The 13,339-nt window shown below is 45.4% G+C and overlaps 1 protein-coding gene across 3 annotated transcripts in view; it reads left to right on the top strand.

Annotated features, from left to right (window-relative positions):
* The window catches only part of PLCB2 (phospholipase C beta 2), a 122,934-nt gene extending 109,595 nt beyond the window's left edge, over positions 1 to 13,339 (top strand). For all 3 annotated transcript variants that reach the window (XM_053283116.1, XM_053283115.1, XM_053283114.1), the window contains exons 29-32: positions 2,158 to 2,253; positions 6,134 to 6,191; positions 10,834 to 10,920; positions 12,939 to 13,339. In XM_053283116.1, coding sequence (XP_053139091.1) covers positions 2,158 to 2,253; positions 6,134 to 6,191; positions 10,834 to 10,920; positions 12,939 to 13,229 — 532 coding nt within the window. In that variant the 3' untranslated portion in view covers positions 13,230 to 13,339. The remainder of the gene's footprint in view (positions 1 to 2,157; positions 2,254 to 6,133; positions 6,192 to 10,833; positions 10,921 to 12,938) is intronic.

Raw genomic sequence — 13,339 nt, 5'->3', positions numbered from 1 at the left:
TCCGCTCTTCCACTGGCACAACAGCTTATGCAAGGTCTTGCACAAGCAAAATCATGAAAACTGCTACAGGTCTTAGGATTATAGCATTCTTGTGCAAGCAATTGTACAACAGCACTAGCGGCTATTTCCCTTCTGCTCACAGTTCTTTGGATCCAACTCGGGGTGTGTGGAAGGGGAGAGTGGATTCACTTCTCCAGTTCTGCATATGTAAGAAACAGCACTTTTGGCATGTAAGCATCTGTTCAAGGAACCCCAAGCTATCTCTTTGAATATGGCCAAGTGAACTGCGAACTGAATCAGTATTGTGTCATCGCCTTTGTTCACAGACCTTGATGATCTGTCTTATTTCATGTTTACTCTGGATAGTGCTTTTTCTACCCAGGAAAACTGGGTAGAAAGAAAAAACTGAAGAAAAACTTCTAAAGTTTCAAAGGACACACAACATTTAAATGACATCCAATTAAATATATTGGGATTTTTTAACCTCTGCCCCGGTCCTGATTAGGGTCATGTGGATGGGGAGCAAAAAGTAAACACTTCCAGCTCCAGGTTTTTGGGGACTCTTAGGCAGGATGACCTCATTGCTTAAGTGGGTCCACCTTCTCTTTGCTGCTGTTGTTGCTGCCTACTAACTTGTCCTCTTTCTCTGAGCCCCATTGGCATGTCCATACAGAGGGCAAAGGGGAGGGAAGTAGAGGCTACTCCTCTTCTCTGCTCACTCTTGTCCACATGGCTCCAATGGCTGACAGTAGCCCTCCCCCTTGCTGAGGCATAGGCCTTGACAGATTCCCCACACTACAAGCCCCTGACAGGAGCCCACCTGCATATAAAGGTCTTGCACATGCAGTTACTTTGGTCATCTGGAACTGTCATGCTGAGCTGTGCACTTGTCTTCAAAACACCATGCATCCACTGATCAGCTGTTCAGACCACAGGCTAGATTGCAGCTGATAGGGAGAGAGGTCACTGTTTTGAAAGGGCTCCATGCCTGCAGTCCTGCCTGTAAAGGCATAGTCCTTTGAATCAGGACACTAGTCTAAAGCTGTCGTTTACTGGGCCAACCTGGCTAAAGTAGTTGGATCAATCAACACTCAGAGGAAGCCCAAAACATGAAGTGTTTGAGAATTGTCAAAAGGGATTTGCATGATGTAACCTGCATATAACAGGTGTGCATTTCCTCTTAGTCCATTGGGATCATTTATCTTGGGCAAGGAACATTTTCAAACCAGTAAACAAAGAGCTTAAAGTAATGTCTCTTTTGCTAACAGGCTTGTGCTTCAGGGCTGAAACTCTTCAAAGCCTCCTCCTAACTAGGCAAAGAGGCATCTTTTAAAGTGGTGACTCTCTTATATTTAGCAGAAGGAAAAGAACTTTCCTCATTCATCCCAGCATAGCATTGCTCCCAATGGCTGTCTCTAGTGTTTTCCTTGTGATTTTCTTTTGTTTTGTTTAGATTGTGAAGCCCTTTTGGACAGGAAAGCACATTCTTATTCCTTTTGCTCTATAAACTGCTTTGAGAACTTTTTGGTTGAAAGGTGATATGTAAATGTTCAAGGTGGCCGCAGGGGTGTAGCTAGGGGAAAGGGGGCCCATGTCTACTCCTCTCTCCAATGGCCCCTTGGTGAGAGGGAGATAATGAAGAAGATAGGGAGGAGTGGAGCGGGGGGGGGGGCCTCAGGAGCTCTGTGGCCCGGGTTCTTTGAACCCATCCACTCAATTATAGCTACACCCCTGGATGGCCGACATTCTGCACAGTGCAACTTTGGCATTAGGGACCTGCGGGGCTGCTTAACAATGGGAGAGGCAGCCCCACCAGTGTGGGGGAGAGGCAGCTATAGAATGGGAAAGGCAGCTACAGAATGACTTAAAACAGCTTCCAAGCAGCTACTTGTCACTACTTCTGTTGAAAACAATGGGAGTGGTGTTAAGTGACTGCTCAAAAGCTGTTTTACATCATTCTGCAGCTGCCCCATCACACAACACCATAGGGCTGCCTTTCACACTGTGTGGTCCATATTAATAATAATCATCATTTTTAATTCTAGTGTCCAGTACTACTAATAAGCAAACATTAGTTCGAAAAGGGGGGCAGAATTTTACACTGATAAAATGTGTTATTCCTGACACAGCTCTACCTGATAATCTTTTCCTCTGCAGTGACACTAAAGAAATGAAGAAAAAACTGGAGGCCAAGAGACAGGATCGAATCCAAACCATGGCTAAGAACACCAGTGATAAGGGTGCCCAAGAAAGGTACTTCAATAGATAGCCTGCTCTCTTTGACTTTGTCTGTACTGACTGGTTTTTTCACAGGGCCAGACAATCCATTAGTTATAAGCCATTCTCAACACTTGAAAAGATCTTGAAGCTTGAAAACTGTTTCAAAGTCAGTCCTGGATAACAAGCACATGTATTTTGCTCTCTCAGCTTCTCCATATTCTGCTTCTTCACTCCAGAAAGTCTATTTATGTCGAGCATCCCTGTCAGAGATTCTGTTTATTATTACCGATCAGTTAGTCTGTCAAATGTATTGTTTCGCCATAAGCCACAGCAATAGAAAAATAAGACAACTGGGAAAATCAATATAGAATTGCATCAGTAGGAGTCATTAAAAAGAATCTTCCATTGTTCCAGTAAGTTTGCTTTACAACTAATAGCATTCACTTTAATAATCTGATCTTTGCTGCAGTGACAGCAGATAAAGCAATCTTGTGTAGAGCTGCTTTTACTTTCTACTGAGAAGAAATTCAAATTTCTGAAAGATAGAAGCTTTATAACCAACATCCATGATGTTTAATGAATAAAAACATGGAAATATTAAAAACAATACAAGAAAGGAAACTGGAATATTTGGGACATGTGATGAGACATCAGAGATATCGTCTTCTGCAATTAATATTGCAAAGAAAGATCGAGGGCAGGAAGACGGAAAACATCATGGTTGAAAAACCTTAGAGAATGGTATGGTAGAAGCACTGCGTTGCTATTCAGAGAAGCAGTGTCAAAAGATCAAGTAGCTTTAATGATAGCTAACCTCCAATAGAAGAAGCAACTAAAGAAGAAGAAAGATAGATCTAAATTGTGTTCTGAACTGGGTAGAATTTGAGAGAAGACTTTATTCCTAACATCTGTGTAACTAGGACATAGCAAGCCAGGCCATTATCTAATCCATCTTTGCAAATGCACAGCCTATATTTCTAGAGAAGTTCATGAATTGCATTTTGCTATTCAATTTGAGCTTGAATTGAATCACAAATACTCAAATTGATTCATCAAAATAGCAGCCATTTGCCAGCTGTTTCAACGAATCAATTGAAGTGATTTGGCCATAGGGATGAGGAACTTGAATGAGGAACTGAATCACCCCATTGTTCCCCATAGGTAGGTCCCAGGGACACCAAGGTAGGTTGGGTGGTAGGACATGATGGGTGCTACCTACCACCCAACCCACAAAAGTAATGGGCAAGCAGGTGATTACATTTTTTTAAACCTTTCCCCCAACCCCCCATGAGGGTTTTGCTATGAGTGCCACACACAGTGCTATTTATAGCACTGTAGTGCACACTCAGAAGCTAGAAAAATAAAATCCCTCCTAATGAAAAAGCAGGCTTTATTTGAGTTGGGGAATTTTTTTTTATTATTATTATTTTTTGGAGGGGATCAAGCAACAATGGGGCAAGTCAACGGAAAGGGAAGGCAAAGGGCAGGGGATTACTGTGCCTTTCTAACCTAAACCCATTCTCCTGTCCTACAGTCCTACTAGTAGTACCTAATTCCTTCCTTCCCCAAACTAGGCCCTATTTAAAGAACTTTAAGTTCTATAACCTGACCAAGGTGTAGGGGTCTACCTTCTGGCATCTTCAGCTGGAGTCTGCCAGGTGTTGCTCTCGGAGGCACTCTTGGGCCAAGCAGACATTAGGACTCAACAGCTGGAGGAGGGCAGGTGGGCACCACTCAGGCACCCACCCAAACAATTAAAAAAACAACAACCCAAAAAAGGGAATCAGAGAGAGCCTGGCAGGCGGGACACCAGACAGAACACACTAGCCTACAAAAACCAAAAATTAATCCACCAGGCACACAGACAGGAGCAGCAGTAAAGGAGCGCTCAGGGCTACCAGAGGGGGGAGGGAGAAGCGCAGTACCCAAGTTATTACAGCTACTGGATGCTACAATGCACAGAAGAAGAAGAAAGTTCAAAGCAGCACCCATACTGGAGCCGCTGGTACAATTAACAAAACTCAGAAAGAAAGAAGTTGTTGGCACAGCAAAAAAGGAATAAGAAGAGAGACAGATAATCCAGCAGGCACTCTGTCTCTGTCTCTGTCTCTATCTCCACTCACTGGTCTAGGCAGGCAGGCCCAGACCAATACTAGGGATGTGCATGGCTCCGAACCAGTCCGGTTTGGCACGGGGGGGGGGTTGTACCTTTAAGGGCGGGGGGGTAGTACTTTCCCCCCCGCCACTCTTCCCCCTCCAGCACTGTGGTTTTTTGTAAAGTTTCTGGGGCGGCAGTGTTCCTCCCTGCCGCCCCTGCCCCCATCGTTAGCCTGCCAGAGCCTAAGTAAGTAACACACATGCGCCCGTTCCGCCATGCGTGTGCACCCACCGCCGGCACGCGCGCTGGAACGGGCGCATGCGTGTTACTTACTTAGGCTCTGGCAGGCTAACGATGGGGGCAGTGGCGGCAGGGAGGAACGCTGCCCCCCCAGAAACTTTACAAAAAACCACAGCGCCAGAGGGGGAAGAGCGCCGGGGGGGGGTAAGTACTACCCCCCGCCCTTAAAGGTACAACCCCCCTCCGTGCCGAGCCGCCGGACCGGCTCGGATCCGGACCGGTTCGGAGGCCTCCAGCATGGCCTCCGAACCGGTTTGGGCACATCCCTAACCAATACCACCAGTCTTTGCTCTCAGTGCTGCTGCAGTCTATCTCTCTGATCCTTCTCTTTTCCTGAGACACCATTGTCTCTCTGCCTCCAAACACTCCCTTAAATACATTTTGAAAATCCCTCCTTTTGGCTCACCCTCCCTCCTGCCTCCCCTCATCCCATGTTGCTCATGACAACACTTGATTTGAATGAAAACAAGCCAACCAAGAAGCAAGGAGATCTCAAGCCAATTGGCAGCCAGTGCAAGAAAACCGACCAGCAAAGGAAAAACACGGAGACAAAATGGCAGTCAAATCGATTTGAGCTTGAATCAGGGCCTATTCTATTCTAACTCATATCAGGCCTTTTATTCTAAGGCTGATTTGATTTGAGTTCAAATCACTCAAATCACCCCAATTCAAGCTTGAATAGATTTGACTCAAATCGATTTGCACATCTCTATATCTTTCATTTAATGACCCTCTAGTGCCACAGTTGTCATTAGGCTCTTTCAGACATTACTGAGCACAGTGGTGCTTACAGTTACAGCTGAGAAAGTGGGGAGGAAGTCCCCCCCCGGGCTGTCACTCATCCCCTCCTGCCAGGTGCTTATGGTCATGGTGCCATCTATCTATATATTTATTTCTCCTAGGCGTACCCGTTGCTAATCCCATGCATGGCAGCTCTCATGAGAGTTTGCAAGCAATGGCCGATTAGCAATGGGGACGGGGGAGAAAATAGGGATGCTGGCCACTGGCCAGTGGGAGCAGGCGGCAGCGGGCTGGCCCGGCCTCTGGGAATTGGCTGGAGGGTAGGAGGAGGTGGCGGGCCGGTTTTCCGGCCGGCCCGCCAGCCAGCCAGAAAGTGCCAGGCAGGGGATGGGGGCAAAATGAAGTGGGCCAACCCACCTATCCACCAGCCCGAAACCACGGGTGGGCCAGGGTGGGGGGGAGAAGCGGGCGGGGAGAAGCCAGGCTGGGTGGGGGGGGGAGAAGCAGGCCAGGCAGGGGTGAAGAAGCAGGCCAGGTGGCCAGGCGGCGGCGGCAGAAGCGGGCTGGCCAGGCTGGCAGAGGCCCAGCTAGTTTGTATGAAAAGGGGAGTGTCGTAACTGTGATGGCCAGTGCTTCTATGAGCAGCAACTTGGATCACCCGAAGCTGCCGTTCACGGAAGCTCTGGCCATTATCACTCTCTGAAGTCTTTCCCCCCACAAAGATGACAGATAAAGGATTTTATGTTTAATTCCTGATATGTTTCTTTTCTAAAGATTGAAGAGAGAAATCAATAATGCACACATTCAAGAAGTCGTACAGATGGTCAAACAGGTAAGCATGTCCTCAAATCCTCTGTGTAGTCCCCTCGGTTCCGAATCCCCCCTCCCCAGTTCCAGCTCCAGCTTTACTGCCTCACTAGGTATGCCCCACTGACTTGAACAAAAACTGTGTTCTCTGCCTTACAAATGTTCCTTATCGCACGGAAGACACTGAGCTCTAATCTGGAATATAGACTCCCATTGAGGCAGGGATTCTCAGACTTGGCTGTCCAGATGTTGTTGGACTTCAGCTCCTATTAACTCCAGCCAAAATGGCCAAAGGGATGGTGGGAGGTGTAGTCCAACATCTGGGCACACCCATGTTTGAGAACCCCTGAATTAAGGTATTTGTCTAGTCAATGAATGATGGAAAGAACATGGCAATTGACAAAAGATTTAGCAAGGCAAGAGCTTTGTCCTTTTTGCCTTTAGAATTAACAGCTGTCCTCTCTGAAGCTTTACCCCAAGCACAATGTCTTCTGTGGAGTGCCTTGAGAGGCACTGAAGGAACCAGGCTCAAGACCTGAAACTTTTGACACGTACCATTGTGCAATGTAAAAGAAGTTTTAAGACAGACATATGTCATGTTTGTATATGTGGGACTGCCTATGTGAGGCTGCCTTTGTACGTAGTCCGGAAACTGAGGTTGGTACAGAATGCGGCAGCCAGGTTGGTCTCTGGGTCACCTCGAAGAGACCATTTTATTCTTGTATTGAAAGAGCTGCATTGGCTGCCAATAGGCAAAATACAAGGCACTGGTTATACCCTATAAAGCCCTAAACAGCTTAGCCCCTGAGTATTTAAGAGAACGACTTCTTCACCATGACCCCACCACCCGCTGAGATAATCTGGAGAGGTCTGTCTGCAGTTGCCACAGACTCGTCTGGTGGCTACCCAGGGATGGGCCTTCTCCATTACTGCCCCGAGGCTTTGGAATGTGCTCCCTGCTGAAATAAGAGCCTCCCCATCTCTGACAACTTTTTAAAAGGCAGTTGAGACACATTTTTATACCCAGGCTTTTTAATTAGATGTACAGTTTTTGATAGTGTTTTATTGTGCTAGATTTTAAATTATTTTAACATGTTAAGGTTTTAATTTTGTTTTAATTTGTATTGTTTTATTGTAAACCGCCCAGAAACAAACGTTTTGAGCAGTATACACATGTGTTAAACAAACAAACAAAGTAAGAACCCTGGCTATGTGGCTATTATATTTGCAATCCCCATAGCCCGCCTAATCTGCATTTTTCTCACTCCTAGCTTCCATCTCCTCCCCTGAATCTGCACTGCCCTCTCCTTTGATTATTTTCACAGGGGCACCAATTTATATTGTCACCTAACCTCCTGAAGAGGCTAGTAATGCATTTGCTAGGCTTAATCTGGAAGTGGTTGATATCATGTCCTGTGCCACATTACTGAACAGCTATAGCTAAGTTTACACTTCCTTCAAAATTGCCAAATGATTAGCTGGAGATGGCCTGGGTGCATTCATTCATTCATTCAGTTTCTATACTGCCCTTCCTAAAATGGCTCAGGGCAATTTACATTAAAATAAAAAATACATAATAAAACAATTTTTAAAAACCCATTTAAACCAGATTATAATTAATACTGAAACTAGATATCATTAAAGGCCAGGCTAAAAAGATGGATCTTTAAGGCTCTCCTGAAGGCCTCCAAGGAAGAGAATCCTCTTATATCCATGGGGAGTGTGTTCCACAACCCAAGGGCAACAACTGAGAAGGCCCTATCCCAGATGAACCGGTGGCACCTGAAGACAGAGCCCTCCTGATGATCTTAATGAGTGGTGGGGATTTTATAGAGAAAGGTGCTCTCTTAGGTAACCTTGGACCTAAGCCATTTAGGGCTTTAAAGACAACCAGCACCTTGTGTGAGTGAGACCCGGGTCCAAGAGCACTCCCAATCTGATTGATTGATTGATTGATTGATTAAGTGTTGTCAAGTCGGTGTCGACTTAGCAACCACATAGATAGATTCTCTCCAGGACGATCTGTCTTCAACTTGGCCTTTAAGGTCTCTCAATGGTGCATTCATTGCTGTCATAATCAAGTCCATCCACCTTCCTGCTGGTCGTCCTCTTCTTCTCTTTCCTTCAACTTCCCCCAGCATTATAGACTTCTCAAGGGAGCTGGTTCTTCGCATAATATGTCTGAAGTATGATAGTTACACCCAAGCTACAGACCTGTTTTTCTGGGGTAGTGTAACAGGAAGTTCCCGCCTTGCAGATTACGACCCCCAACAATGAGCACCGCCATCTTGCTTGAATTCAGCTTCAGTATTATCCCTCATCCAGACCATTACTGCCTGTAGGCAGGCATATTTATTTAAGGGGCTAATGCCATTTCCTGATATTGATGACAACAGAAATAGATTTAGGTTTCATCATCATATTGATAACTCCTAGCAACAAATCCCCTGATGATCTCACCTAGCAATTTCATGTAGATATTAAAAAGCATGGTGAAGGAGTGGAGCCCTGAGGGACTCCATATGGCAGCTCTCGTTTTGAAGAACTGTCACCATGTGCCACCATATGAAATCTACCCAAGATATAGTAGTGGAACTACTGTAAAACAGTGCCACCTGTCTCCAAATCCCTCAGGTGATCCAGAAGGATACCATGGCCGATGGTATCAAAAGCTGCCAAAAGATCCAAAAGAACCAACAGAGTCACACTCTCTCTGTGAATTCTCTGGTGAAGGTCATTTTATCAGGCCGACCAAGAACGTCTTAACCCCATAGCCCACTCTAAAGCCAGTTTGAAATGAGTCTAGACTGCTTGAAGCTGGTCAGCCACCACCCTCAATCATCTTACCCAACCATGGGAGGCTGGAGACTGGCCTATAATTATCCATCACCAGGGGATCCAGAGCAGACTTCTTAAGAAGAGGTCTAACCATTGCCTCCTTCAAACAAGGTGGCATCCTGTGATATTAATGAGATCAATAAAGGCAGCTCCAACAAACAAACTCCCTGCAAGATGAAATCAGCCACGTTGAGCAAGGATCCAAAGAACAGGTGGTAAGCTGTGCCACTCTAGCTTGTCCACATCCTCAGGAGTCACAAACTGAAACTGATCCAATCTAATCTTGCAAGAGGGATTGCTGGACACCTCCCTATATTGGTGTCCAGATCAGTCTGAATGTGAGAGATTTTATCTGCAAAGAACTCACTGAATGCGTCACAGTGAGACATTGTTTCTGGAGACAAATTTGAAATAGAAGAGGCTTGAGCTACACCCCTAACAATCCGGAACAGCTCTGCTGGACCAGAACTTGCAGATGCAATAGGCGCAGAATAAAATCGCTTCCTTGCTTCACATATTGCCACAGCATAGGTCTTCAAATGGGCACTGTGCTGTGTCTTATCAAATTCAAGATGAGTCCTCCTCCATGTGCACTCCAGTCATCTAGCTTGCCACTTCAGCTCTCGTAGTTCTTCCATATACCATGGAGCTAATTTTGAAGCGGGTCAGAGACAATGCTTAGGAGCAAGTGTGTCTACTGCCCTGGTGAGTTCCATGTTCCAGGTATCCACCAGGGCATCAGCAGAATCACCGACAGAACCAACTCCAAAAAACCCCAAGGCTCTTTGGAATTCTACTGGATCCAACAGCCTTCTCAGGCGGATGATTTAGCAGTGAGGATGATTATTCTGTACATCCAAGCAGCAGTTAGTACAGCAAGTATCATGGATGGGCAAGCTCTGTCTCTGTATTTCCTTTTGTAAGATGAAAACAAATTGAAAGTTAATAATAGAGGGCTCATGCCTGCTATATACAGCTTCACCAGCAACTGCTGCCTGGTTCTTGAACTTCTCAGCATGAGACACCAAAAAATGGTCATATTTCATTCCTTTGCTTCAGGCAATGTGTCTCCTAGGCCCTGTTGCATGATAGACTTGGTTATCCGTTCTGGGCTGTCAGCTTCCTTGCCTTGTCACACTGGTAAACTGACTTCCTAGTGCACATAAGGTCCCACTGTAATTAGTTGCTCAGCAGTGTGGGAACAGCTACATTGAGAGGTCGTTCACATGGCTGTTTCTAGGGTGGGCAGGCAGGGGCGGGGTGGTGGTGGGGGAAGACAGAAACAAACTTACCTCCCCACCCACCAATGAACACCAATCTGCTGTGCGGTGCGTGGCAAGCACGGCCCACACAATCCGCTCTGGTCTGAGCAGTGTGGATCTCTGGAGGCTGGTAAAATGAAGCCCAGCCTCCAGATATCCCTTAATTCACCACGCGAGGAGGAGTGCAATGCATTGAGGGATTTCCCCTCAAGCTGGGTCCTCTACACCCAGCTCTGGGTCTGCTCAGGCTGCCTGCAGTATGCCATAGCTGTTAAAAGATCCAGAGTATGCCATCTTGCTTTGATGGATCACATGGATTCTAGGGTTGTGTGTGTGTGTTTAAAATAGACCATGTAAGACTGAAGTCAGCCTACCTCTTCAAGTGTGTGGCCAGTCTTTGGGGAGGGCCTGTAGCTCAGTGGGGGAGTAAAGGTCCTAGGTTCAATCCTTGGTTGTACTAGCTTGGTTCCTTTGCCGTGTGCTCTGTGTTGCACTGGTTGACTAAGCCATTACTTTTCTATAACTACACTGAAGATGTTGGTTTTTAACATTTTTTTCCCCTCCAAGATGAATGAAAAGCAGGCCAGGTATCAAGAAATACTGGAAGCAAAGCAGGCAGCCTGCCTAGAGAAAATCAAGGAAAAAGAAAACCAGGTATCTTGTGACCGGTTCCCAACAAAAGTTTTGGGTTGTTATTTAGCAGACCAGCAATACAAAAAGAGAGAGAGGGGTCTGGAATGGATCCAAAGATCATCTTCCCAAACCCCTGCCCTAAAGCCATGTCCTCCTGTGCATATTAAGCAACTTTCACATCACATTAAGCAATTTACCTTTCAACCTCACATAATATTCCTTAACTTCCCTACAGATTCAATCATGTCATCCCAGTGGTTCTGTGCCAGAAACAGAAAGGAACAGCAAACAAAGCATCCAGAGTTGGAGAGAACAAATAATAAATATTTGCTTAACTGAGACTGCTTATGGTTTCCCTTCTATCTGCACTAGAAATTAATATCAATTTTATACTAGTTTAAGTGTTCTGGGTTTGCAGCTGAAGGAACATGTAGTAAAATAACGCCAGTGGCTTGAGTAAGTAAGCCATGTTATATTCTGCAAAGAAAGTGAGGGCAGATTATAAGTCAGCCTTCCTTGAAAGAAAATTGCTTCCCAGTACAAGTACAGTGTGATGTCCAAATAGGGCTTTAGTGCTAATTTGAACCAGGCCACAATGTGTACCCAAATGGTAGTCCTAGTCACTAAGGCTCTCCAAGAAAAGCTGTTCTTGGTTCTCTGGCACATGTGTAACCACCAAAATTCTGTTCACATTACTCACTCCTTCAAATTCTTCTCACCTTAGAATCTAGAGCCTCATTACAAGAGAGCCATCTGGATACATTAACTTCATGTAATGGATAACCTTGTATGGTTTTCACAGGCCTTGCCTGTTCAAGAATATTTGCTATCATAAAGCTATATCTCCTACATGGGAATATAGGCTTAGGAGAATTACTGGGATTCAGTGCATATGAAAAGGCAACCACACGACAACTATTTCCATATGGAAACAGCTTTTGATGCAATGTAGCTCCCTGCATGAATCATGGAATTTTCTCCATACCAAAACACATTTTTCTGGACTTTTTGCAGTGATGTTAACGTAAACCCCTAATCCATGTGATGACTGGTTGCTCATGAATGCTTGCCCCATGGAGAAAGCCTGTGGAGGGAACAGTTTATAGTCATTTTCAAGTAGCAGCCGTGTGTGTGTGTGTGTGTGTGTGTGTGTGTGTGTGTGTGTGTGTGTGAGAGAGAGAGAGAGAGAGAGAGAGAGAGAGAGAGAGAGGTTCAAAAGAATGGGTCTGGAAGCTTGACATTACCAACCCCCTCTATTCTACAAAGTTTCAATGGTTTAAGAGATGTCCCCTTGCTGTGGAGAACCCTGGGAACTGTAGTTTTATAAGGGAAACTAAGGGTTGCTAACAAAAAAATTCTGTGCAGAACTATGTTTCCCATTGTCCTTTGGAAAAAGCCATGGTGTTTAAACTAATATAAAACCAACTATCAGTTTGTAGCATATGCAGTAGTGGCAGTGTCTTCCTGCCCCTTACCTCCCAGTTGCACCATTTGACTGCTACTGGTCACCTTGTAAAGGACCTCCAGCTGGCAGTTGGGGGGAGCCTTTTGGAAATTCCAGGTCTTTACTAGGGGCTGAAAAGCCATCCATGGATGGGCCGGTCAGGCTGCCCCAGAGTGGGTGCTCTGTAGTGCGGGAACCACTGCAGAGAAAACCCAGCTCTGCTTTTTGACTTTAAAAAAATATAGGCTTCTTTGAACTAGGCATTTTCATGAGTACCCAACTTCATTTATCAGACGACACATACATAGGACGCTGCCTTTTACTGAGTTAGACCATTGGTTCATCTAGCTCAGTGTTGTCTACCTTGCTTAGCAGCAGCTCTCCGAGGTCTCAGAAAGCACTCCCCACCCCGCCGTGAGCCCTTTCTTAACATGTTGGGAACTGAATCTTGGTTTTTCTGCATGCAGCACATGTGCTTTACCACAGAGCCATGAGAAGAATCCCATAAACAAGCAACAGCTACTGTGATTTTAACTTGCTTCTTCTACGCACAACATAACTTGTTTCTCAGGTGTTGCCATTTATCTTTATCCAGCTCCAGCAAGAGGCATTTGAAGAATATGAAGAGAAAGTGAAAACTCTCAGTGCAGAGGTGCAAGATTTAGTGAAGAACAGTGGGAAAGTCTGTTTCCCTCTGGAACCTGACATGGTAAAGGATGAGGTCCTAAATTCTGCCAGTGAGGGAGATCAGGACCTGAAGCAAGAAAACAACCTGCAAGAAAACAACCTGGTGCTTGAGAACCCTGTTGGGTTTGAAACACAAATGGCTGAGATTGTCACAGAGGATGAGGAATGCGCTACAGAAACGCAGGTCAGCAGATTGTGAGACTCCACTTAATCATGTTAGGGTCTCCACATGACCTGGACTTCTAATTTTAAAAGACTTATTTTATTTCAGATGTCACAGCTACATAAACCTTAACTGGCTATCTCTTA

This window comes from Hemicordylus capensis, chromosome 1 (assembly GCF_027244095.1).
Source record: "Hemicordylus capensis ecotype Gifberg chromosome 1, rHemCap1.1.pri, whole genome shotgun sequence".
In the NCBI taxonomy this organism is placed as follows: Eukaryota; Metazoa; Chordata; class Lepidosauria; order Squamata; family Cordylidae; genus Hemicordylus; species Hemicordylus capensis.
Note: the sequence above shows the minus strand (reverse complement) of the source record. Positions and strands in the feature narration are given on the sequence as shown.